Source organism: Podospora bellae-mahoneyi, chromosome 2, assembly GCF_035222275.1.
Source record: "Podospora bellae-mahoneyi strain CBS 112042 chromosome 2, whole genome shotgun sequence".
NCBI classification, from domain to species: Eukaryota; Fungi; Ascomycota; class Sordariomycetes; order Sordariales; family Podosporaceae; genus Podospora; species Podospora bellae-mahoneyi.
This window is the reverse complement of record NC_085881.1, coordinates 2,154,967-2,178,896: the sequence shown is the minus strand read 5'-3', so window position 1 is coordinate 2,178,896 and position 23,930 is coordinate 2,154,967. Positions and strand designations below refer to the sequence as shown.

Sequence of the window (23,930 nt, the reverse complement as noted above, 5' to 3'; positions counted from 1 at the left end):
AGCAGCCAGAGTCAATTGGAAAAGCTTCAGGTTTGAGGGCAAGCTACCCAGCAACACATCCCATCCTCCTCCAAGAATACCAGCGTCGCGGGCCGGGAGCCACTCACCTTCACACACCTCCTCACCCACCATTACTCCGACATAAATCAACCAAAAATGGTCTCTAGACTCGTCTTCTGGACCGGCTTCGGTATGGCCCGATCCCAAGCTCCCAATTTCTCAGCTATACGCAACAACAAACTAACATGAGATTTCCCCTCCAGGCCTGGCGACGCGCTTCTGGCAGCTCGGCATCGAGATGCGCCCATTTTTCCACAGAAAGACGCTCTGGGCCTACCCCGTCTTCGGCGCCGTCGGTGCGAGCTTTGGATACTGGCTGGAGGGTGTGGATCAGAGACAGACACAGCTCCTGGAAGAGCGCAAGAACGCCATTCTGGAGAAGAGAGCGAGGAGGGCAGAGAGGGAGGCTGCGGCTGCTGCTGCCAGCCCTTCGGTTATCCAGGCTTAAAAAGGAAGGATAGGAGGGGGTGATGGGAGTCTGAACAGACAGGCAGTATGATAGAGGCAGGAACGGCGAACAAAACAAGTACATTTTCACTTGAATGGTTCACAAACGAGCGGAAACGAATTGGGAGCTAGGAGGTGAGCTCAGCGTATAAATTGGTTCAGTTCCCACTCTGGATATCATTCACTCTTCCACACATGAGTGGTTTCCATCTATTCCCAAGCTACAGCATTCAAACCCTCGAACAAATGCACCAGGCTACACTATCGTCAATGCTTTTCGTCCGCCGCCGGATTCCCTTGCGCCTGTCCTCCAGTTTGCCCTCCAGGTAGTGCCAACTAAGCAATCTGGGGATCTTCCCGCATCCGCAAGAGCGCCAGGATAGCCTGGGCTGGAGAATTACCACCCCCGCTCTCAAACTCTGTTACAACACCGCTGATATACTTATCTTGGGTGTTGTCATATAGCAACCGGAAACACTCGGCGGTGTTCCTTTCGGGATCGATCTCATTGTAAGTGAGCGCGTCCACCGACACACGCTCTCTGTCAAAGTTGATCGTCTCGCAGAGCACCGTAACCTTGGCACCGGCATTCTGACCCGCCATAGCAACATCCGCTGTGCCAGAGGCAGCATTAAGTGACCCGTTAGCAAAGATGGCCTCTCCGCCGAGAATGACGTTCGTAGCTCCCGCAACCTTTGGCCGTAACCCGCCCAGATTTGGCGAGTAGAGCACGTTGATCCCCGCCTGACGAAGAGTCTTGGCCAACGTCTGGCCTCCACGCTCATACGGGTCGTCAATGATGGTAACATCAAACGTTTTCCCAATTTCCTTGGCCTTCAACAGCGTCTTCTCGACCAGCCTGTGCCGGCCATATGTGAGAACCTTCTCCCCCTCCTCAATCAACCCGGCAGCATTCCTCGCGATCAAGTACTCGGCCAGCTTGATGCGCTCGTTGATCATGGTGTCGATCCACTCCAAAAGCTCCTCCTTTGTCTCGTCCTCGGGGTCGTTGATATCAAAACTGTTGATCTTGGTCTTGAGCAGTCTGATGGCATTGCCCATAGCAAAACACATCGGTCTGCACTCGGTAAGATACTCGATTTGTGGGTTGAGGACATGCGGCACAAGATGGCGAGATAACGAGTTCCCCTTGGGAGTCTCGTAGGATTCAATCACCTTTCATCTCGGTCAGCAAGCTGGCTCCAGCAGCAAATTATCCATAAAAGACAAACCTTCTTGAAAGCCAACAACGTCGCCTCAAGACGAGAGATACTATCCTTGATAGCAAAAGCAGCCATCTGCTGTCCCGCCACCAACACAGCGGGGTCCACGTCCTTGTGCGTCTGCGACAACTGCAGCCGCTTCGCCATGGGAACATGGCTGAAGCACTCGGGAATTCCGCTCCTAGCATCTTTCTCCTTCTCGATTAGAGGGCCCCCAATGGACGGCCGCCGCCCGCTCATGGAGCCCCGGTGTTGCTTGCTCTGTGGTGGTTGCCCGTCCTGCTTGCCCTTGCCTTTCCCCGCCTCCTTTGCTGGAGTCGCCGCCGCTACCGCCGCCTTGGTCTCAATGACCTTTGCCCGTCTGGCGGCCTTCTCAGCCTTCGCCTTGGCCTTTAGTTGCGCTGGGGTAAGCTTCTCTGGGTTGGCGGCCGCGGCGGGGGCAGCAGCCGGGGTTTTGGCGGGTGCTGAGGCAGACGATGTCTTTGCGTCCTGGGGGGCCGGAGCCCCAGCTGGAGCCCCGTTGCTCTCGGTGGCCATTTTTGGGTGTGGGTGGTTTTGGTTGTTTGGTGAATGAAAGCAAGCGGGGGACTTGACGATGGTGGGGGCGGGTTGCGCCGCGATGTAGAAAAGTTGAAGAAGCCGGATCTGACGTCGTGCGAGTTCTCTTTTCGGTAGATGAGAAAAACCTGAATTTTAATTGGGCTTTGGGGATAGAATCTGTCTTTGATTTTTGTGTCTCTGGGTTTTGGGCGCAAGTTGCAGTCAACCTTAAGCTTTCGTCAACCACAAATTTGTGTCCTGTGAGATTGAGTCACAGGCGATGGAAAATGGCTGCGCGATTGACATGAGCCTGGCAGAGCACCCCGCGCCCCGCATTCTGCGGGTTATCTCTCCAATCAACAGCCAGAACCCCTGCTCTCTTAGCTCAGAGCTTAAATGCCCGTTCCCTCCCGTCTTTATGGTGCCTGAATGCATCCGGCCTTTGTCTTGATCATTAGTGAGTGGTCATGGCCTCATTAAATGTTTCTACATGTCTACTATTGTACATTTGTGCCAAAATTATACATACTGTCGACCGCTATGATTAGCTTCCAGCAGTATCCGACCTTTCCTGACTTTCAGCCTCCTTTTCTTCCCCAGCACTCTCATCAGCCGTCTCTGGCGAGCTCTCCATCCCAGCAGCGGCAGGTTGAGCCTTGGGAATCTTCCCCTGCAAAAACAACAACTGCGTCTTTCCAACCTGCCCCTGTCTCGACTTGTATTCTGTCGTCCCAGGCACCTCCTCCAGCACTTTAATCACCTCACCAAAAACCTGCTTCGCCTCCTCATCATTCGCCTTCCTCTTGCTCTTCTTCTTGGGATGCATCATCGTAACCTCAACCCTATACCCCTTCTCCAAGAACCCCTTCAGCCTCCTAATCTTCGTGGCCAAGTCATGCGGCGCCATCGCCCAGTTCATCTCAACCTCCTTTGTGACAATCTTGACCCCATTCTGCAGCTTCTTCTTCTCCGCCTTCATCTGTGTATACGCCTTCTTTTGCTCGTCCCCTTGAAGAATAATCCTGCAAATGGGGAACGGGCGGCCAGAATGCGGCTCTGCAATCTGTTCGAGCGCGCTCTTGTTCAAGTCTAGATTCCGCAAGACTTCGATCTTGTCTTGGGGTTCGCTGAGGGTGCCATCTTTGGTGCGGATGACGACCATATTGCCTCTGATGTTGTAGTTTAGAATCCTGCCATCGGTGGCTTTTGGCTCTCTTCTGTCCAAGGTGGGAGATCTTCGAAATGTTCCAACTGGGAATCTCGCGGTTTCTGGGCTTGCTCGCCCGAAAAAGGAACGTTGCCGCGATGGTGTTGCTAATGAGGGCAACAAAAGTCGCTGAAGGTGCGCGGGGCCGGCGATGGGGGCTGCATTGTTGAGAAATACGCTTCGGATGGCTGCGGCCGAGCTGAAAACACACGGTGAGCCCTTCATTTTGTCGGCTGTTTAAGGTTGAGGTTGGAAAAGTTGAAAAGCCCAAGATGAGGTTCAACATTTCCGCCGTTGCTGGTTTCCCATCGGAGAATATTAGCCAATCATGAAGCTGCATTGGAGCTCTCACCTGCAGCTACCACGGCTAGCAACATGGGGGGGGGCTTGGCATGACCTCTTCGTTCATGAATGCTCAACTTCCAATTAGACGGCTTCACTTCTGGTCCCTAACCCGGTGTGAGAAGAGGACGATATCGCACTTGTTGTCAGTCAAAGTTCAGCGATTGAAGGAGTTTCAAACGATCAACAACTAATGTCGAGTCTCTACCGGTTACGAGCCATTACCCGGCCACACAACCTCTCACCTCACAGACCACTCAACCGGCTCTCACTCACACAACCACACCCATTCAGACACTCACCCACCTCACCAGCACAGCCCAACCTCTCACCACCCCAAAAGTCTTACAGCACCACCATTACAAGTCCCGAAAATACCCAACCCCAACATCAACACCGCCAGCAAAACAATCACCATGACCAAAACCAGCAGTCACAAAACGAACCAACCCCCCCCTCCCCCCCCCTCCACCCCCTCCGCCTCCTCCTCTCCTACCTCAAACTCCTTGCCCTCGCCCACCTAATCTGGAACAACCTCCTCTCCCTCGCCCCAGCCCAAGGCCCCTCAATGCTAGCCACCTACCCCATCACAGGAACCTGGCACCTCACCTCCCGCCTCTCCCGCCTCGGCCGCAACCTCTCCATAGGCGACATAGTAACCTTCACCCTCCCCGACCGCCCATCCGCCATCGGCGTAAAGCGCGTCATCGGCCTCCCAGGCGACTACGTCCTCATCGGCACCCCCGGCCCAGCAGCAGACGACGCTCTCATGTTACAAGTAAGCCCCAATCCCTTCAACTCCAACCCCTTTTTTTTTTTTTTTTTTTTTCCCCGTCACACATACCACAAACCTCCCCTCTCAATCACAATATCGACATCACTCTAGTCGAGTATAATTTACCAACACAAACAACAGGTCCCAGAAGGCCACGTCTACCTAGTAGGCGACAACCTCCCAGCCTCAAACGACTCCCGCATCTTCGGCCCCGTCCCCTTAGGCCTCATAAGAGGCAAGGTCATCGCCTCAATGGAACCCTCCTTCACAAGAGGCCCTTTTGCCAATTTCGAGTGGGTCAGGAACCCAATGAAAAAGACTGAGCCGCCTACTAGAGAGGAGGTTTTGGCGGCGAGGGACTTGGAATGATGAATGTATTTTTGCTATTAATTCCCCCCCCCGGCCCCCCCAAAAAAATACTACTCACCTTCTCTACTGTTTACATGAACTATCTGCCAAGAACCTACTTATTGTCTCTGCAATATTCATGTCATCAATCCCACAATGAACAGAGGTCAAAACAACAATCAAGGCATAGTATTAATGCTGCCGGAATAGAAGTTGGAATTCACAATAATAAAAGGTGGTATGGATCAAAAATAAATAGCAACAAACAATCACCGCCCCCCCACCCCCCCTTCTTCCCTCACCCAACAACAACCATCATAAACCCGTGTATAAAACATAGTGAAAAAGACGCCCCAAAGAGGCCAAAACACTGTCAAAGCCCGAAGAAAAAAAAACACAAAAACTCTTTCTCTCTCTGTGTGTGTCATAGTGGTAATGTGTAGTAGTACAAAGGAAAAAAGAGGTCCCAAAAGAAGCCCCGGCGGTCTTTTTGAAAAGAGGAGAAAAAAACATGTAGTAAGTGTTCCATGTCCTGGCTTCCCTTCTTTTTGTCCTGTTCCATAACCCGACCACCGCCACGACCCCTTCCATATGCTCGACCGGTTCAGGTTCAAGATACAAGGTCTTCCGAACCCCCCCCTTTTCCTCCATACTTCCTTCCTTCCCGTTCCGTGCATGGTAATTTATACAGACGCCGCCAACTCCACGCCGAGTACTATGCCGAATGAATATTTTAAGCCAGAATGAACCAATAAAACAATGCCAACAAGCGCAGAACAAAAGCTCAACCTCCTATTGAAGAGCCGTGCCGGTCTCAACCCTCAATATGACTCTTCGACGCACCCTGACCCAACAACTCCAAGCAGCGCTGAGCGAGACTGACAACCTCGCCTTCATCGTCGTCTTCGAGCTCGTTGTCCGACTCGACCTGTCGGTTGGCAATCTGCTTCATCATTTCCATGATATCCGTGGACTTTCCAATGAGCCCAATAAGCTTCTTATCCTCGGATTCAACAAGCTGAAGCAGCGTCCAGATCGCGATGTGCTGAAAGGTGGCATCTCCGCTGGCGAGAAACATGCTGAGGTAGCCGTGAATGCCGTCGCAAGGATCTGTCCAGCTCTGGATGAATATCGAATAATCGCCGACTAGAAATGGTTAGCACACACACAATACACTGTAAAAAACACCACTGACCTTTGGATGACAGGTTGCCCAGGGCGGCAGCACTGTTTCCTTGAACCTCAATGCTGGGTGACTTCGTGAGTGGAATCAAAACCTCAAAGACGCCAAGCTCCAGCAGATGTGTCTTGAGCTCGTCACTCAGGGCGAGAACAGCAATAGCAGCCGTCATCTCGGATTGAACCGTTACAGGAACCTCGAGTACAAGCTGCTTGCACTTCTGTACGGCGCCCGCCTCGAGCACGAGCGACTTGTTACGGTCAGAGCTTGCGGCAAGATTTCGAAGCGTTGAGATCGCATGGCACTGGATCTCCTCGTTATCAGTAGAACCGAGGAGCTCAACCAGTGGCTTGAGAAATCCGGCTTCGATGATTGGCGACTCGTTTGAAGGATGGATGGAGATATTGCGTATGCATGCGACTGCGGACAAGATTAAAGGCAGGTAAGAAGATTGAAGTAGACGGAGGAGAGCCCCAAGACCGTTGGTGCGGACGATTTCGAGCTGGTACTTTTCGTCCGAGGCGAGATTTCGAAGTGCCAGGGCGGCTTGGCATTGTACCTTTGGCGATGATGAATCCATTAAGTGTACCAAGGACTGCACAAGCCTGGTCTCGGACTGCGCCAACTTCCGCCTGTTGGCAGCATCGACAGCAATATTGCTCAAGGCTGTCGTGCAATAATATTGGACGTCCACGTCGGCCGAGGAAAGAAGCTGGACGAGGACGGGGATGGCACCAGCATTCACTAGTTGTTGTCGGTTTTCGTCTACAAAACTTGTTAGCCGCGATTTGCCGAGCACAGAAGTCGTGACAACTAACATACCGGAATGTGTCATATTGAGCAAAGCCCCGGTGGCATTCCTCTGTACCCTCATATCCTTCGATTTGGCGAGGCGTGTCAATGGACCAAGGGCACCAGACCGTGCGATCTTGGCCTTGTTATCCTCATGGGTAGCCAAATTGGTGATACACCCGACGGCGTTGCACTGAACCTCGACGTTTGGCGACATCATTTGCCGGATAAGGGGTTGGAGACCACCAAGCTGAACAATCAGAACCTTGTTATCCGCTGCACGTTTGTATTAGCATCCGATGGCGTTGCTCCGCGAAAGGTTGCCGGCGGTGTCCTTACAGTTGACGGCAAGATTTCCCAGCGCGGCACTAGCCGCTCGTTGTACCTCGATGTCCGAGTTCTCCAGAAGGAAGAGAATAGGCCCGAGGGTGTCGCGGTCGACGGCTCGTACGTCTGTAGAAGATCACATGTTAGCGATTTGCACACGGCGACGGCCTGGTCTCGCCCGTGCTTGGACAGCATGGCGGAAAGTAGGCCGCACACGCGGGTCATTGCCCACGCACCTCGTTCTGTGATCTCGGCGAATGTCAAACTCGCGCTTCGTTGCAGGTCGATGTTGTCTGAGAAGACGAGTGTGCTCAGAGCTCGAAGAGGTTCACCGGAGAAGAAATCGGTCTCTCCACGCTATCAGCATGTCAGCAACGGGTAGACGGCCAATAACCGTGGCAGCGTACGTTTTCAAGGTAATGAAGAAGGTCGGCTACGGCCTCCCTTTCGTTGTCGGCGAGGACATTGTCGTATAGCCCATCGCGGGATTTGCCTGCGGAATCTAACATCAGCGCAACGGCCCTATCGAACATCGGACACGGAAAAGACGTACCTCCACAGCAAGTAGAATTACAGACACCCATGGCGGCTGATGGAAGAGCGCCAAGGGGTCCGAGTTTGAAGGCTCGGGGTGAGATGATGTCGGGGTTTGTCTGGTGTGGTGTAGGTATTGAAAAGCAAGCTCGGTCGGTTGGCGGCTGTCGCTGGCTTGCAGCGGAAGGGAGCGGGATGTGCAACAAGAGAAAAGATATCAAAGAAACATGGCCCTCGAATGGGGAGTTTGATGGGGTTCACAGTGGCGGCCAGTACCTAGCGGTCAGGTTGAGGTGGCAGGCGTTGGGCTGCCGAGGCCGATGTTGTTTGTTGTTTGGGGGACCTGGATCACCAGGGAATCGCACGGCACACGCACACACGCACAATGGGAGGCGCTCTGCTTCCAGTGTCATCGAATCGACGCTGCCTTGTCCAACACAGCTTCTGGGCTTGCTGTGGCCTGTGCGCTGCTTGATGTTGTACCTTTGTACCCTGCAGCTCGGCAACGGCAACCCACTCACCCAACATGAGTTGGCGACAGAGCCCTGGAAGCTGTGACAGCTCAAGAACGACAACGTGTTGCCGGTCAGGCACGTCAGGCTCACCACCTTCACCGACCACCACCTCCCCGCCACCCGCCTCCCGCCTCCCGCCCTTCCAGACGAACATGTCTGCCCTCTCCTGACAGCCTCACTCCGAGGCGACCGTTGGGAATGGATTACCTACGTCAACATCTGAACATTGGCTTATCAGGCCTTGTTCCACTTGGCAAGTGTGGAGAGTTCGGCTCGCTTCCCCAGAGATGAAATCGACTCCATATCAAAAATTGGACTGTCTAGCCAATAGCCAAGCAGATACTGTAGGACATAGAAGGCTGCTACTCTAGGAGCACAAGAGTGGCATATGGCTCAGGGAGCATCAATTACAAGACACAATTTACAGCGGTTGTGGCGCATATCTATCCATGGAGCACCTGCAATCTATGTATGCATCTGTGAACGGCCCCGATCTTCGGCTTCGGCATACCTGTTTCAGAGCATCCTGCGGTGATCTTTGATGGCCATCCAGAAAACTCTACGCGCATAAAATAGAATCCAATATTTTGGACGCTGTTGTGGGATGAGTACACCATGAAACCTGCAAATACTCCAAGCTTCATCCCATAAGGCACCGCAATCCTCCAAGAAGGCTATATGTTGCCGTGCCCAAGGTGGGAAGGATGAAGGCCACAGGCAATGAAGTCGTGCTTGGGAATGGCGGGGCAAAAGTTCCATTCTAATCCCGAGACTCATCACCATCACATTTTGAACATTTTCACATTTGGAGTCTGTGACAGTGTATTGAAATCGACCAAGACGGATGGATTAACTAGCACATATAGCTTTTGACGACTTATAACCTGCTTGATTTTGTATCACAATCCTCCAGACGTTTGGACCAGCCCCTCTACCCTCGGTGTGCCCCACCTTGTGCATCTCGAGATAGGGAGCTGTCAGTGGTTGAACCAGAGGAGCTTCATCCAGACCATGGAATTAGATCACTTGACAACACTGTGTAGACATGAAAATATGACATCTCACTCTGGTAATCAGCAGCGCAGTGCCGTGAGGTTGTGGCTCTTTGAACCAAGCCATGACATATCGAAATGGCGTCCCGGAGCCACAGCCCCAAGCCACAGGACGGATCGGCATCCACATGCACTAATCGCAGGTATCCAGCGGTATAGCGTCGCACCTTATTATTTCTTATCGGGCAAAGCAGAGCCAAGCAGCTCTGGAACTGTTGCCCGATAAAACTCTCCAAGTGCCCGCCCCGTTGTATCACAGGTTTCCAGACAAGAGAGGTCTTGTTCCTGGCCTAGCGAGCATCTGGACAGAGAGTGGCTGAAGCTCCCTTTGTTCTTCTCTTTCTCCCTCACTCCTGGTCTGCCCCTCCTCGACTACCTCCGGTCCTCGGTCCCGCTGGGCGGCAACACAACAACTTTCCACCGCGAAGGAGGCTTGCTCTGGCTGGAACTTGGACCCCAGAGACAAGTTTCCTTTTTTTTGCGCCTGGCGAAGCGCACCGGCCGCGGAACAGCAGAGTCCCTCCCTATGTGCGGCCACGTTCCACCATCACGATAATGGAAGACGACACTCGTACGCCCGCCGAAAAGGCACATCCTGGACCTGCCACCGAGAGCAGTGCTCCTGTTGCCTCCTCTCCCACCACAACCTCTGCGGCTGGAACCAATTCCAGTGGCCCGCTGCCGCTGCGACATGGTCACGAGCTCCCCTTTGTCGCGGCCCCGTCCTCCTACTTGCGTCCAAAGCCCATCAGTCGTACAATGTCGGATAATAGAGCCTCAGGTCCGCTGGACAAGGAGCAGATGCAGGGTCTGGTGAGCATTTATCTATCTAACACCCATCGTGCCCCCCCCCCCCTCCCCCCCTTGCCCAGCCTGTCAACCCCCGCGCCCTTCCCATCCACGCGCACCCAGACACACACATGATACACACATGATATACATGTATATACATACATAGACAGCCCGGCCTGCCTGGCACACATGTTCAAACATACATCGACCCATCCTCCCCACGTTCCGAATGGCCACGCGCCCAACCCGCCTGGCTGGGAACGAACCCCGCTGTCTCCCTGCGCTCCCGACCTCGCAATGCAACTGCTGCTGATGCGGGGTTCCGGCCATGGGCTGCAGCAGACCCTGATGGCCTCGACATGGAAGCTAACGCGTGGTTTTGGACAAACAGAGAGGGGTGCGCGAGTTCCTCAAGGTCCGGACGAGTTACGATGTCTTGCCTCTATCCTTCCGTTTGGTTGTGCTCGATAACAACCTGCTCATCAAGAAGAGCCTGAACATTCTTATACAAAACGGTTCGCGGACCCCTCCTTGACGCCCTCTGCTACCCCATGACCTACTGACTCCGGGTTGAACATGCAGGCATCGTGTCAGCGCCGCTCTGGGATTCGCAGAACTCAGCCTTTGCTGGCCTGCTGACGAGCACCGACTTTATCAATGTCATTCAGTACTACTGCCAGTTCCCTGACGAGATTGCGCACATCGATCAGTTCCGCCTGAGCAGTCTTCGAGGTAGGTGGCCACCGCAAAGGAGGTTTTCTAGGAGAGACGGGGGCTAAAATAAAGGCGGCAGACATTGAAAGAGCGATTGGCGTGCTGCCGCTCGAAACGGTGTCGGTCCATCCTATGCGCCCCTTGTATGAGGCATGTCGGCGCATGCTCAAAACGAGAGCCAGGAGGATCCCATTGGTAGATCGGGACGACGAGACGGGAAGGGAGATGGTTGTCAGCGTCATCACGCAGTACCGCATCCTCAAGTTCATCGCCGTCAACAACGAACAGTACACCATGTTGCTGAAAAAGCCCGTCCGAGAGCTTGGGCTGGGCACCTACAAGGACCTGGCGACGGCCACCATGGGCAGTTCGGTTCTTGACGTTATTCACCTCATGGTCAAGTACAACATCTCGGCGGTGCCCATCATCGACAAGGACAACAGGGTTCTGAACCTGTTTGAGGCGGTCGATGTGATACCCTGCATCAAGGGTGGCGCCTACGACGAGCTGAGCGCCACGGTGGGCGAGGCGCTGTCCAGACGGGCCGAAGAATTCGGTGGCATCTACACGTGCAATGAGGATGACCGGCTGGATGCCATCTTTGACACAATTCGGAAGTCACGGGTGCATCGGTTGATTGTAGTGGATGACGATAACCGTCTCAAGGGCATCATTTCACTATCGGACATTCTAAAGTATGTTTTGCTCTATGGCGAGGAGGACGACGACATTCGGGGGAACTAGGTCGGGGGGTGGCATGGACATGATAATATTTGGAACGGGGACCAGTATCTACCCTGTGTCCCTCACCAGGCCTCTTGGGTTATGCTTGACTCCGATTTATTTTGATTTGCATTTGCATGGCGTCACGGGCCGGATGTGGACAAGGAATACCATGGTTGCATCTTCTGTTCTATTTTTTACCCCACGGTATAGACTTTTTGTTTCTCTCTGACTCTGACTCTCTCCCCTCCCTCCCTCTGTCTCTCTCTCTCTCTGTCTCTGTCTCTCTCTCTCTCTCTCTCTCTCACTCACTCTCAGTTTCTTAATTGAAGAGATTTGTGACATGTTTTATGTGGTGTCTGTTCCCCTTGACCCTTTGAAGCTTTCCCACCAGCCACACTTTACTCGCCCACGGTCCCTCCTTCTTCCGTTTGTTGGAAGGGGCATCCAATTCCTCCTGCTTGAACTGAACAACCTGGAAGTCAAACATGCAAAATGGGAAGCAGCAGAGGGGGGAAGCCTAAGGTAACTGACACACTAGCGTTGCTAGGTACCTGCCTGCCTGCCTCTTTGTTGTTGCAGCAGCTTGCAGATGCACCTACCTGCCTGCACAAGGAGATGATGCACACCGTCAGGTCTTCTTTCTAGTTTTGACGTTGACGCAATCTCTTTCTTTCCTTTGGTTGGAAGCATGGGGGGAAAGACAGACCGTTTGCTGAAGACAATCCTGTTCTTGGGGTCTGTTCATCTTTCTCGTGTATGTGTGTGTGTGTGTGAGTGTGTGTGAGAGTGTGTGTGTGTGTGTGTTGAATAATACTTTTATCCTGCGCTCTTCCTCCCTTCGATTCGATTGTTTGCTATTTCCCTTGTCGTTTACTGGATACAACAAACGAGATGATGCAGCAACAGCAGCAGCGGCAGCAGCAGCATCAACAAACCCTCCGGTTCGGCGGTTCTTCTCCGCCTCCTCGCCATGGGGACGAAGGTCGACGCGCTCGGATGGAAAGGACCTGGTCGAGCGAGTCGCTTGATCAGGAGGAGGAGGATGACAACAACACCCACGAGCCTTTATCAGATATTGACGAGGCGGGGCCGTCACTGTCGTCGTCGAGGTATGCCTCCCTCGAAACCCACCAGCCATCCAATCTCACGGGAGGACGGTCGTTCAGCAGTGGGGGGAACCTTCAGAGTTCACCGGTTGGCGGTGGGTTTGGACCTGGGATAGGACCTAGAAGGTTACAGCTACCGCTTCCGCACTCGGCGACTTTTGGTGGTGGAAGGGGAGGAGGGAATGATAGCAGTGCGACGTGGACGAGCTCGAGCGGGGATTTGGGGGGTTTGAGCGATACGGATGAGGTGGGGGATAGGAGCGAGTTTGTGGGGGAGTATAACCGGTTGGCGGCGAAGTATGGGGTTAGGGGGATTGTGGTGGTTGAGGGTGGGGGGGGAGGGCAAGAGTCGGTAGGTTTGTTTCTCGGTGATTGTTGTTGTTGTTGGGTGAGGAGGGGGGCTGACAAGGGCAACAGCCGGATAGGTCGCCTTTGCAGCAGCAGGAGAATAATCGCCATTGTTCAAAGAGGAGTTGGTTTTCGAGGACGTTTCTGGGGAGGCAGGTCTCGGGTGGGAGTGGGGTTGTGAGTTTGAGTGGGCGGTCGATGACTACGACGGGGGCGGAAGGGGGAGAGGATCAAAAGGGGAAGAAGATGGTGAGGCATAAGAGGAGCGTGAGTGATTTGGCCATGCATTTGGTGAATGGGGTGATGATGAGGAGGGATTCGCTCAAGGATGAGGACCTGCAGAGCTTGGTGAGGCTGTGCGGGAAGAGCTTCTTGTATCTGCCGAGCGAGTATGCGGCGGGATCACTGGTGCTGCCGACGTGCTTTCGGGCGACGGCGCAATATCTGGTTCAGCATGCGGCGGATACTCAGGGGGTGTTTCGCATTCCGGGATCGGTGAGGGTGGTGAATGCGCTGTATGAGTATTATTGCTGTGCCGAGGGGGACAAGGACGAGATTGCGAGTACGATTCGGTGTCCGAATCTGCCGAGTCATATCAAGGTTGGGACGCACGATGTGGCCTCGACGTTTAAACGGTTGCTGGCGGGACTGCCGGGGGGGGTATTGGGGAGTTTGGCCTTGTTTGATGCCTTGGTGGCTATTCACAGTCAGCTGAAGGGGGATCCCGAGTTTCCGAGGACGAAGCAGACGAAGTTGAGGGCGAGGTTGATTGCGCTTGCTATTGGCACGGTCAAGTCGCAGTTTCGGAGGGAGTTGATTTGTGCCGTGTTTGGGTTGCTGTGTTTGATTGGGAGGACGGCGGAGAAAACTCCCAGGGAGGATGAACTGGGACGGCCGCTGCCTACAGCGGATTTGATGGGGTATAATGCTTTGGGGATTGTGTTTGGGCCGTTGCTGGTGGGGGATTTGATTCATGGATATACGATGAGGATTGCGAATCCAAATCAGGGGCTGGTGTTGTTTCCTGTTACGCCACCTGCTGCCAGACGAGAGAGGAGGAAGTGTAAAACGTCCACGGATACGGAGGCTAGTCATTCGCGGCGAGGGGCGTTGTCTGTTGACAAGATACATGTTGCGAACAGCATTGCTGAGATGCTGATTGTGCACTGGCGGGAGGTTGTCAAGCATATGAAGAACCTGGACGTGCTCAAGTCCAGCCCGACGGCAATCTCGGAGCAGCATGCTCGGCATCACTACCGGCAGCAGGAGTCTCTGCAGGACAAGGCTGGTGGGCTCAGACCTTCTGCGTCTGAGTCGTTTGTGGTGAGAAAGCCTGCGGAATGGGGGAGCGGGTTGAGAAATCGTCACTCGAGGCAATCCGAAGAAGGAGGATCACCTATTCCGCCTAGTCCTACTCCTGACGCTAGTAAGTCTACTTCCTCCGGATGGCTGCTAGACTTGGGACGGTTGGCTAACTAGGCGGAAGGACGAGCATCCGGTGGAGGGCCGGGACGACTCGGGATGAGCCGGTCTTCACTTTCGGTGCAGCGGCAACGGCCAAGGACTGGGAATGCTCGCTCTTCGTCCCAACATCGAGTTGGCGCGATGGCCTCCATGCCGTTGTTGTCGCCCACTGCTGAGGAGCCATCGCTCGCGGACCCGGAAGCAACATCACCGACGGGCCATCACCATAATCAGAATTACCACGATGCCGCTGGTGAGCAGATGTATGGATACCCTCCCGCTCCTTTGGAAACCGTTCAATATGCGGCCATGGAGGAGCCCCTCTCTCTTCGCCAACGACCCCCACCTTGGGCTCCAGGAGAATCAGTACTGACGAGCTCGTCAACCGGCGCCGGAACAGCAGGTACTCGTTCTCCCACTCCAGACAACATCAGCATGAACGTCCCCGAGATGCCGAGAGGGCCCTCTCCTGCCTCTCCGACTCCGACGGCCAGACGTCGACTCGTGATCTCCGCAGATTCCATCCGATTTAAGAACGACGTGATGGGAAGTATGAGAGCGGAGAAGAAGCGGTTGAGTCAGCTGAGTTTGAACAAACGAGCAGACAATGATGAACAGTTTAAGGATACGGCAGAGATGAATACAGGAAATACAGGAGGACCTCAACGTACCAAAAATAAGGGTTGTCGAGTAAATAGACCACCTGGTTCCTTCAGCAGTGCTCGGAGCAGGGACCGGAGTTCTGAGGACCACCGAAGAGGATCATCTCAAGATACTGCAAGACCGATAGTCGTTCCGGGGTCCTTTACTGTGTCTTCGCCAGCTCGGGTGGAAAATAAGGGTCTGCGAGATGATTTACCGCGGAGCGATGTCTCTGGACAGAAACGGTCCAGGCTTGCTGCCTGGCGATCAAGGCACCGGGGTGCTTCAACGGATACTGAGAGTCCTTCTGCTCAGCCGACAAGTCCACGATTCATACCCTTTCGCTCGCGCAAGTCTCTTGGGTCGTCAGAGCAGCCCGGAGGATCTCCCACCGCCGGGGAGAGAAGGCAGCAGATCGGAAAGGAGAGGAGGTCGTCGCAAACTAGGACATCCATGAGCACCACTTCGCATGATGATGATAAGGTCATCAGCACGACGAGTAGTGGTGATATTAGGGAGAAGAGACTCTCGAGGCTGGACAATGCACGCAAGAAGAAGTCGTCTCCTCTACCCAAGACACCGCAGCAGAGTCCTGACAAGCGGGCAGCGACGATCGCCGAGTCTACTACTCCTGTCGCTGCTACCCCTGGTACCACGGTGCAGCATTACCTGAGACCGGTCACGTCAGTCGGCAGCGCGGTCAAGGCCATGGCGGCGATGTTTGAGAGCGCGAGCAAAGAGGAGGCGTTTGTGCCGTCGCCTATGCAGAAGGTTGGGGGGGGAAGCCTTGATTTGAAGCCGAGTGGGGTGTTGGCTCAGTATACGGTTAACCCTTCGCCGAGGAAGGGGGTTTCGCCGTCGAAGTCAATGTCGCCGTTGAAGCCGCCGCCGCCAGCTTGTCCGGTTAAGCAGATTGAGATGAGGAAGTCTGAGAGTATGCCAGGGGAGGTGGTAGAGAGGGGACGGACGTTGGTGCCGCCTGTTGGGCCGGTGAGGAGGTCGAAGGGGAGTGTGGAGGCTGCGGCTGTTTGGGGGGCGAGTCCGGGGAGGTTGAGGAGTCCGGTTGAGGTTGAGAAGATGCCGGGGGTTGTGGGGGAGGGTAGCGATGAGCTTGAGGCTCCGATGGAGAAGGCGAAGGCTACTGGGGTTGTTGCGGGTGCGGAAAAGGGGGTGGATGAGGAGATGGTGGTGACACCGGCTCCTCCTGAGGGGGAGGCACCTCGTAGGCCGAGTTCAGAGGTTACTACACCGAAGCACCGTGTCAGCTTTTCCCGGACTACGAGAAACGATGACGACTCACACTTCACGGTCAAGGAGAAGTGGTCTGCATCTTCTAGAGCTTCGAGTTTTGGTGACCATCCAGGGTTTCCTGAGCAACAGCAGGAAGAAGAGGAGCGGAGTGCCGGCCGGCAGAAATCGCAGACGATTGCTCTGGAGGCTCAGATTCGCAGTTTGCAGATGCAGTTGGTGGAAAAGTCGGGGCAGATTACGCAGTTGACGAGGGAGTTGGTTGTCAAGACGGATGTCGGGGAGGAGTGCGAGAGGTTGAGGGAGAGGTTGAGGGAGGTGGAAATGGAGAGGGATATGTGGAAGGGGAGGGCGGAGAAGGCGGAGGAGAGGGTTGGGATGTTTGAGAGGGTTAAGGAACGGGCGAGGAGGGCCAGGGAGGTGGGAGGTGAGGGGGAGGGAGTAGGGGTGTTGGATGGGGTGGATGATTTTATGGAGGAGTGTTATACTGGGGGGTATGATGAGGTTGGGGGTTGGGAACAGAAGGGGGAGGTGGTGAGTGGGTATAACAAGCCGGCGGTTGTAATTGAGGCGCCGGAGCAACAGCGTCAGTATCTACAACCGGAACAAAACACCCTGTCTCTTCACCCCAGTTGGAACGGACAGAAGAAACCCGTCCACAGTCCTTCTCTCAGCCCGATGCCATCTTTAGAACTGCAGCAAGTTGAGCAAAGGCAAGCAGGAGAGGAAAGTTTTACGGAAAGGATGAAGAGAAGGTTTAGAGGTTTGCCGAGGGAGGCGAGCAGTGCTATTGCTAGTATTGAGAACAGTAGGAGTAGTGCGGGGAGTCCGTATGATATGGATGAGGAGTATCCTGCGGAGATCTTGCCTTTTCCGCCTCCGCCTGTACCACCCAGGCATAGGGATAGGGACCGTGGGGATGGGGCTGATGGGAATGGAGATACGAGTAATATGTGGAGGGTGGCGGAGGAGATGTTTAGTGGGGTTAAGAGGCAGTGTTAGACGGGGTGGTGATGGATATCACGACGGTTAGAGTAGGGGAGGTGGATATTATTCAGGGGAGTGGGATAGGTTTTATTCTGATGAAAGAGACAGGGGGGAGTTGTATAGGTAGAGGAAACGTTTGTATAGCAAGCTAGTTGAGATAGGATGGAGTGGGGGGGAGGTGTGATACATGATGTTTGTTTCTTTTATCTGTGCTTTGGTTGAGGTGACTTGTGTGACGACTGGACCTTGTCTAAGCTTTGATTTTCAAGTGTTGTTTTGTATCTTTTTTTTGGGTCCGTATTTTGAGAGTTGTAGAGTTGATTTTGCGGCAGGATAATGGTTACATGTCACGGCTGGGATTTGGAAGCTCGTCAAGCACGTTTTCCAACATCTTGCAAGAAACTGTCTTGGTAGAAAATAAGCTGCCAGGTAGAACAAAGTTACACCTCTGGCAGGTTGAGAATAGGTATGATATTGGTTTTATCTATCTGAGAACAACGATGGGTGTTTGCACTACAGATACCTATTGGAAGGGCAAGTCTTGGCCAGTTTCAAGACTCAAGCGCCGGCCTTGCTTGTCTGTTTGAAGCTAGAAACTTGAATTGCGATTGTCCAAGTTGCAATTGTATACGTTTCCACAAGCGTGGCAGTGTTGAGGAAGTGTACGTAAGTAAGCTCAATCCCCAGATAGACATAAGACACCACAAGTAAACACATTCAACATCTACATTCAAATAACATGCCAAAATAAAAAAGGCCCCAATATATACAACAAAAAAGTTTTCCACTCACACACACACATAAAAGAAACCCCCCCCCCCTCCTGTGCGCATCCGCTTGCTCTCCTTCTTCGATCTCTTTTATAACCCTCCAAGTCCAAAAATCTTCTGTTCCGCGCGACTAGTTGATTTCCATCTTCCCAGTCGAGCCAAACAAAAGCAACCAATACATTTCCAAAACCAGCACCTCACAGCCCCCCAAGACCTCGCATCCCAAATAATGTATAACCATGTAAAAAGAGGTCCTGCGGCTGTATGTGTCTGACCGGAAAATTGCAAAAAATAGTTTCTGGTATATCCAAAGAGATGACAAGCAAAAAGGTATCGAAAAATGGGGCTAGACCAACAAGCCAAATATAACTCGCTCTTCTAGAAAGAAAAAAAAATATGAATATTGTCTCTCAAACCCTCTGACGCCAGTGGTAAACCCAGACATTATTGCATAGGTGTAGGTGTGTGCGAGCATGTACAAGTGTTACGCTGTAGATGAGCGCAGGTGCTTTCAGACGCTATGCTTTCAGGCGCTATTGTTTTCAGACGCTATGAATCTTCGGTGAATCGGGATTGTGAGACGCGAGATCCGGCGTGTTGTACGTTGATACTTCGACCGACGGGATCCTGGACCTGGAGCAGATTGGGAAATGCGGAACGACGTTGACCGCCCGGCATAGGCGAGTGCTCCTCAATCGGCGTTCGTGCTGGGCCGTCGTGGTAAACGATAACACCACTTTCGGGTCGCATCGGTGAGCCTAGTTGCAAAGGAGGGAGGTTCGAACTTTCGAGGAAGGCCTGTGAGTCCCTGTAGTAAGACGTGCCGACACTGTTGCGTGGATCCGGATCGGACCATCCATCCCCCCCCGACTCCAAGACGGATACCAACTTCCTCCCAGAAACGCGATAGAATCCCTTTTCTTGTGGTTCGGCCGGTGGCGCCTCGATGGCTCGGTGTCCGTTTAGCTTGGCAAGTGCGGATGGAACGGCGAATGGGAACCTGATCTGCGACATTCTTCCTGCGCCTCCGCTGGGCCCAGATGATGGACCGGATCCGAGACCTCTGCCGCGAATTGTGCTGTCTCCATCCCCAAGCAGCATGATTCCTCGCCCCTGCTGTTTCCTCCACTTGAGGAAAAACATCAAGACCAAAGCCACAATGGCGATACCAGCAACACTGCCCACCACTCCACCGACCACGGCGTTTCTGGCCTCAGGGGTCAGTCCAGGGCCAGGATCAGACCCAGTGTCGTCGGCCGTAGGTTGCGGTGCCGGGATGCCTCTTACGCCGCCGGCATCCTCGCCGAACCCGTTGATCACTACTGTTGGGGCAGACGAGGTCGTGGTCGAAGTCAGTCGAGTGCGCGAGCTGGTGCTGCTCTTGGTAAAAGAAGAAGATGAAGTTGTTGAACGAAAGAAGGACGTCGAGGTCCTGGTGGAGTTTGAAAAGAGAGCTGGTAGTGTGCTGTTTGTAAAGATTGTGGGCGGTAGGCGCGCTGGTCATAGTGTTAGTTGAGGTCAACATGGACAGGAGCAAAGATCCAAGACGCACTAGACGAGGAGTTGAAGTTCCCCGAGGACAATATGGGAAACGGTGGCGTTATGCCAGAAGGAGTGGACGTCAGCGTCTCGACGGACGTTGACTGGAAGGAAGATGAGAACTCGGGCTCGGTCACGGCCGGAGGCGTGGGCGTCGGCGTGCCATCCTGGCTGGGATCGAGCGTCGGGTCGGGGAGAGACACGCTGGGCAATAGGTCGTCGGGCGTGGTGAGGCCAGCAGTGACAGCTGCCGGGAGGGTGTCTATGGGCGACGGTGCGACGGGATCCGAGCGAAGGGTCGAAAGGCTAACGAGTGCGCCTGTAGCATCGACGTATTGGACGACAGAAACAGTTTGGACGACAACGACCTGGCGCGGCTGCAGTTTTGCATCGGAGGGGGAACGAGCGTGGTGGTTTGGTTGTGGTTGTTGGGGGTTCTCGAGCGATTGAGAGAACTCCCGGTGCAGGTGTCGGTGCTGGTTGTGATGGTTGAGGAGGATGGGAGAGTGGTTGCTGTGAGCGTGATCGTGGCGGGTGCGGCGGGCCTGAAAGAGTGAAGACCCGGGGCCACCAGCGGCTTGGTTGTGGTTAGTCATGGCGCTTGCGTAGGCAGCGCAACTGGGAAAAAAGTGGGAAAAAACGAGTGACGGCAGCTATTCGTTGCCCAAAAAGGAGTGTTGGGGGTGTCTCGGTGATCGGTAGTCGGTACGGGACCCGTATTGGTGTTCGCCTGGCAGGGCCCTAGCAGGAGGAATCCCGTATTCGATGGGTTGGCGGTGCTGCGTTGGATTGCCGCAGCTCGTAATGGATGTGGTGCTGCGTGATTCGGTGCAGTTGACTTGTCATAGTCATGGTCGCTATCATTCCATCGTGAGTTTGTGTCGACACCTTTTCTTAGGATCGTTGTCCTCTCCTGGCAATCTCCTCCATGGGGGGCTTCCGCGCTGCGTTGTATTGGGTGTGTCGCTGTCCTGTGTTTGGGGCGGGATCTGGTGCTCCTGGGACTGTACTGGACTGCAAAGAGGGGGGGGAAAAAAGAAGAAAACAAGAAAAAGAGAGAGATCGGAAAGGGCAAGAAACACCAAGCAAGGGCGCCGACGTGGATATAGGATCCTCCCTCCCGTCAGTAATTAAAATTGCTGCTGGCCGTTGAAGAAACAGCCCAGGGCTGGTGGTGGGCATCAAGCCTGAGCCTGTTCTGCAATCTCGCTTCCCACAGAGGGTTGGCTCTTCTTCAGCACCCCCGACGCCCATTGGCCAATCACAGATGGCTCTGCCCTGCGGGATTGCGCGTGTCCACCCCCCCATTGGCCCACTCTTTCGATATGCATTCTTGGGGCCAGAATTGCCCTCTGCCTATCGACACCAAAAGAACACGAGCTTCATTTGGGGAACGGCCAAGTCAAGACGTTACACCAACCGGGAACAGGGCCTGCCATGTCTCTCGTGTCGGCGGTGACCATATGGGGACGAGAACTGTCTCCGATACTCTGTATCATGAACAGATATCGGCGCTTCCACGACTCCATAGTTGACACTCGTTGGCTCCATCGATCGTTTCAAAATAAACCTGCGTTCCCTACCCTTCCCTGCCCTCCCCTTCGATATTGGGTAGACACGGTAGGGTAGGGCAACCCGAGCCGACTCGGAGGAATCACGGGTACCGGAAGATACGCAGCGTAGCGCAACATCGGACGAAGAAGAGGGGGCTTTGGGTAACCTGCGTTAGCTCCAACTGCTCTGCTTTCAACTTCAACTCCTGGGCACTCACACTGCACTGCACTGCACTCCACCTGCCACCCAACCACCACCACATACATCTTTTGAAGCTCCAGTCAGGAACACAGCCTCATTTTGGCATGTTTGTAGAGCCACGTTTTTGCTGTCGTTGAACAGAGACATCTTGTTCTGTCTTACCCGAGATTTTGTGTAGTTTATCAGATCTTAACATATCGTCAAATTCACCTAGTCTAGCGTTTCTGACGTCATGCCATCAACCACAAGCTCGAACCTATCACCACCACCGTCTGTGCACTCAACCCTCCAGCTGCCAGGTGCGTCTGATCCCTACAGGTTGCCAACATGGTCATCTGGTCCGGGTCTGGTCCGCGATCCCCGCATGTCTTCGACACAGTCATTGGTGTCCTCGACGGCGGGGTTGAGTATGGAGGAGCATGGCCAACCAAGGAGGCGCAAGTTGCTGGTCATCTACATCCACGGCTTCATGGGCAACGATTCGTCATTCCGCTCGTTTCCCGCACACGTGCATGCTTTTCTCAAGGAGGCACTGGCCGAGACTCATGTCATTCACACCAAGATCTACCCCCGGTACAAGACATACAAGTCTATCGAGGTGGCCTGCGAGAACTTCAGCAAGTGGCTGATGCCTCATGAATCGTCCACCACCGACGTGGTATTGGTAGGGCATTCCATGGGAGGGCTTCTGGCTGCCGATATTGTCTTGTTGGTAAGTTTGTCTATAACAAAATAAGCAGCCACGGCGGTCTGTATTGGGGGCGGCCGCTGTTGTGAATATGTTCCACTGAGGCAAGGTCTTGAGCTAACATCAACCCCCATTAGCCAAGACATGACGCACCACCAAGCGGAGGACCTCCTTTCCGTCACCGGATCCTAGGGAGCATTTCTCTCGACGCTCCCTTACTTGGTCTTCACCCTGGTATCGTTGTATCCGGCATCGCCAGTCTCTTCAGGCCCTCACCTCCACCCCCTACAGCACTAGATAAGACATCTTCAGACTCAGTGATACCCAGGGATATTGCACCATCACCATCAGGTCGTCTATCTCCCGATGCCTCAATCTACGAGCAAATCCGGCCTCCCTCAGGGGCACCTTCCCCTACACTCGGACAATATCCCTTCCCATCTCCACCTGCAGCCCCAGAACCGGACCCAACCTACAACCCAACCTTCTTCAACGACGTCGCCTTCATCGATCGCGGCTGGATCAAGAACATAGCCCACTTTGCCCAAAAACACAAGCAAGAGAACCTCTTTGAAGCAGCAGCCAGCCACATCGTCTCTCATCTTGAATTCGGCGGCTGCCTCGCCGATTGGAACGGCCTGAAGACCAGATACAAAAGACTCCGTCAACTAGAAGACATTGATGACATAGCCCACCCCGAACTCGGCCCCAGAGTCAGATTCGTAAACTACTACACCGTCTCCACCGGCATCCCAAAGAAGCCACGAAAACCCGGCACCCCCGACAATGGCCTTCTCAGGCCGTCAACCTCGTCACCAATACAATCAGGGGTGTCCACCCCCAGGATTTCGATAGAAGACCACAGCGAGGCAGGCAGAGCTGCAGAGATTCTTCAGGTCTTGGACCCAACACCAATACCTGAAGAAGAACCCCTGGAGGAAGAACCGCAAAAGGAGGAATCTTTCTCCCCGACACCATCAGAACCAACCCAGCCACCACCACCTCCACCAGAAGATGACACCCTCCCCCCCATCCCAGATGAACCAACCCCACCTACCCCCCCGGATCTTGATTCCCTCCCCGACAAAACCCGCAAACAAGCAGAAAAGGCTTACAAGCAGACCAAAAAGACATACGAAGAAGCGGTCAAATCCCGGTCCAGAGCCATAAAAGCCCGGGAGAAGGCCATTGCTCAAAAAGCCAAAGAAGAAGAAAAGCTCCGAGCCCAAAAAGCCAAAGAGGCGGAAAAGCAAGCCAAAGCCGAGGCGAAAGCCCGAGAAAAGGAAGAGAGACTACGCCAAAAGGAGCAGGACCGTCAGCAGAGGAATAAACTCCACAAAACCTCCTCTTTGGATCAACAAGAAGAAGATGATGAAGAAGCAGGTGGGAAGAAACGGCTCGGGAAATTCTGCCTTTTGCCTAGGGAACGGGACGACAAGTGCTGGGTTCAGGTCTACATGCGGGATGTGGACGAGGTGGGAGCTCATTGTGGACTGTTTTTTGACACGGCGCCGCATTATGAGCTGCTGGTGGGGGATGTGGGGGAGATGGTGGCTGGTTGGGTGAGGGAGGATGGGACGAGGAGGGTTGTTTTGGGGGAGGAGGGCGAGGATTTGGATTAGATTTTGTTGTAATGTGTAATCTTTGGTTGGTACCTAGAAAAGACAGAGAACGAGTGATGGTAATCTTACCTGCAAGACTACGCCCTCCCCCCCCCCTTAATAGGGACTTGTTGGCTCCCGACCCTAGACATGGGTTGTGGTAACCTTTGGTGTGGCTGAATGAAGGCGTGACTAAAACCATGGTCGT

At 53.9% G+C, this 23,930-nt stretch overlaps 9 protein-coding genes across 9 annotated transcripts; 5 read left to right on the top strand and 4 right to left on the bottom strand.

Moving 5' to 3' along the window:
• Positions 1-156: 156 nt before the first annotated feature.
• On the top strand, positions 157-761 carry QC761_205150 (uncharacterized protein; the record flags this gene model as incomplete). The annotated part of the gene is made up of 2 exons (XM_062876242.1): positions 157-190; positions 264-761. 2 exons carry the CDS (start codon positions 157-159, stop codon positions 506-508), a joined length of 279 nt encoding a protein of 92 aa, XP_062734823.1. The 3' UTR covers positions 509-761.
• An 82-nt stretch (positions 762-843) lies between these two features.
• QC761_205140 (uncharacterized protein) lies at positions 844-2,597 on the bottom strand (the record flags this gene model as incomplete). The annotated part of the gene is made up of 2 exons (XM_062876241.1): positions 1,740-2,597; positions 844-1,683 (listed from the first exon to the last, which is right to left on the bottom strand). The coding sequence occupies exons 1-2, from the start codon at positions 2,265-2,267 to the stop codon at positions 844-846; spliced, it is 1,368 nt and encodes a 455-aa protein (XP_062734822.1). The 5' UTR covers positions 2,268-2,597.
• Positions 2,598-2,772: 175 nt separating this feature from the next.
• On the top strand, positions 2,773-5,042 carry QC761_205125 (uncharacterized protein). Its single transcript, XM_062876239.1, has 2 exons — positions 2,773-4,597; positions 4,736-5,042. The coding sequence occupies exons 1-2, from the start codon at positions 4,013-4,015 to the stop codon at positions 4,961-4,963; spliced, it is 813 nt and encodes a 270-aa protein (XP_062734820.1). The 5' UTR covers positions 2,773-4,012; the 3' UTR covers positions 4,964-5,042.
• QC761_205130 (uncharacterized protein) lies at positions 2,815-4,979 on the bottom strand (the record flags this gene model as incomplete). The annotated part of the gene is made up of 2 exons (XM_062876240.1): positions 3,830-4,979; positions 2,815-3,710 (listed from the first exon to the last, which is right to left on the bottom strand). Exons 1-2 carry the CDS (start codon positions 3,852-3,854, stop codon positions 2,815-2,817), a joined length of 921 nt encoding a protein of 306 aa, XP_062734821.1. The 5' UTR covers positions 3,855-4,979.
• Positions 5,043-5,228: 186 nt separating the features above from the next.
• VAC8 (Vacuolar protein 8) lies at positions 5,229-8,372 on the bottom strand. The gene is given in 8 exon segments (XM_062876238.1): positions 5,229-6,088; positions 6,138-6,887; positions 6,945-7,190; positions 7,254-7,367; positions 7,478-7,598; positions 7,649-7,734; positions 7,795-8,157; positions 8,172-8,372. 7 exon segments carry the CDS (start codon positions 7,823-7,825, stop codon positions 5,757-5,759), a joined length of 1,680 nt encoding a protein of 559 aa, XP_062734819.1. The 5' UTR covers positions 7,826-8,157; positions 8,172-8,372; the 3' UTR covers positions 5,229-5,756.
• Positions 8,373-9,361: 989 nt separating this feature from the next.
• SNF4 (AMP-activated serine/threonine-protein kinase regulatory subunit) lies at positions 9,362-11,839 on the top strand. The gene is made up of 4 exons (XM_062876237.1): positions 9,362-10,155; positions 10,526-10,649; positions 10,717-10,866; positions 10,928-11,839. The coding sequence occupies exons 1-4, from the start codon at positions 9,898-9,900 to the stop codon at positions 11,590-11,592; spliced, it is 1,197 nt and encodes a 398-aa protein (XP_062734818.1). The 5' UTR covers positions 9,362-9,897; the 3' UTR covers positions 11,593-11,839.
• Positions 11,840-12,066: 227 nt separating this feature from the next.
• QC761_205090 (uncharacterized protein) lies at positions 12,067-17,384 on the top strand (the record flags this gene model as incomplete). The annotated part of the gene is made up of 4 exons (XM_062876236.1): positions 12,067-12,096; positions 12,607-13,032; positions 13,098-14,454; positions 14,515-17,384. 4 exons carry the CDS (start codon positions 12,067-12,069, stop codon positions 17,382-17,384), a joined length of 4,683 nt encoding a protein of 1,560 aa, XP_062734817.1.
• Positions 17,385-18,108: 724 nt separating this feature from the next.
• QC761_205070 (uncharacterized protein) lies at positions 18,109-21,381 on the bottom strand. Its single transcript, XM_062876235.1, has 2 exons — positions 19,692-21,381; positions 18,109-19,635 (listed from the first exon to the last, which is right to left on the bottom strand). Exons 1-2 carry the CDS (start codon positions 20,272-20,274, stop codon positions 18,689-18,691), a joined length of 1,530 nt encoding a protein of 509 aa, XP_062734816.1. The 5' UTR covers positions 20,275-21,381; the 3' UTR covers positions 18,109-18,688.
• Positions 19,735-23,743, top strand: QC761_205060 (uncharacterized protein; the record flags this gene model as incomplete). Its single annotated transcript, XM_062876234.1, has 2 exons — positions 19,735-22,145; positions 22,259-23,743. The coding sequence occupies exons 1-2, from the start codon at positions 21,666-21,668 to the stop codon at positions 23,741-23,743; spliced, it is 1,965 nt and encodes a 654-aa protein (XP_062734815.1). The 5' UTR covers positions 19,735-21,665.
• Positions 23,744-23,930: the final 187 nt, after the last annotated feature.

Coding starts and splice junctions, on each gene's coding strand:
- QC761_205125 (XM_062876239.1), top strand. CDS start 4,013: ATGTCGAGTCTCTACCGGTTACGAGCCATTACCCGGCCACACAACCTC. Junction 4,598..4,735: donor ACGACGCTCTCATGTTACAA/GTAAGCCCCAAT, acceptor CACAAACAACAG/GTCCCAGAAGGCCACGTCTA.
- VAC8 (XM_062876238.1), bottom strand. CDS start 7,825: ATGGGTGTCTGTAATTCTACTTGCTGTGGAG. Junction 7,191..7,253: donor GGGAAATCTTGCCGTCAACT/GTAAGGACACCG, acceptor ACAAACGTGCAG/CGGATAACAAGGTTCTGATT. Junction 6,888..6,944: donor GCTCAATATGACACATTCCG/GTATGTTAGTTG, acceptor CAAGTTTTGTAG/ACGAAAACCGACAACAACTA.
- SNF4 (XM_062876237.1), top strand. CDS start 9,898: ATGGAAGACGACACTCGTACGCCCGCCGAAAAGGCACATCCTGGACCT. Junction 10,650..10,716: donor GAACATTCTTATACAAAACG/GTTCGCGGACCC, acceptor TTGAACATGCAG/GCATCGTGTCAGCGCCGCTC. Junction 10,867..10,927: donor CCGCCTGAGCAGTCTTCGAG/GTAGGTGGCCAC, acceptor TAAAGGCGGCAG/ACATTGAAAGAGCGATTGGC.
- QC761_205070 (XM_062876235.1), bottom strand. CDS start 20,274: ATGACTAACCACAACCAAGCCGCTGGTGGCCCCGGGTCTTCACTCTTT. Junction 19,636..19,691: donor GAACTTCAACTCCTCGTCTA/GTGCGTCTTGGA, acceptor CACTATGACCAG/CGCGCCTACCGCCCACAATC.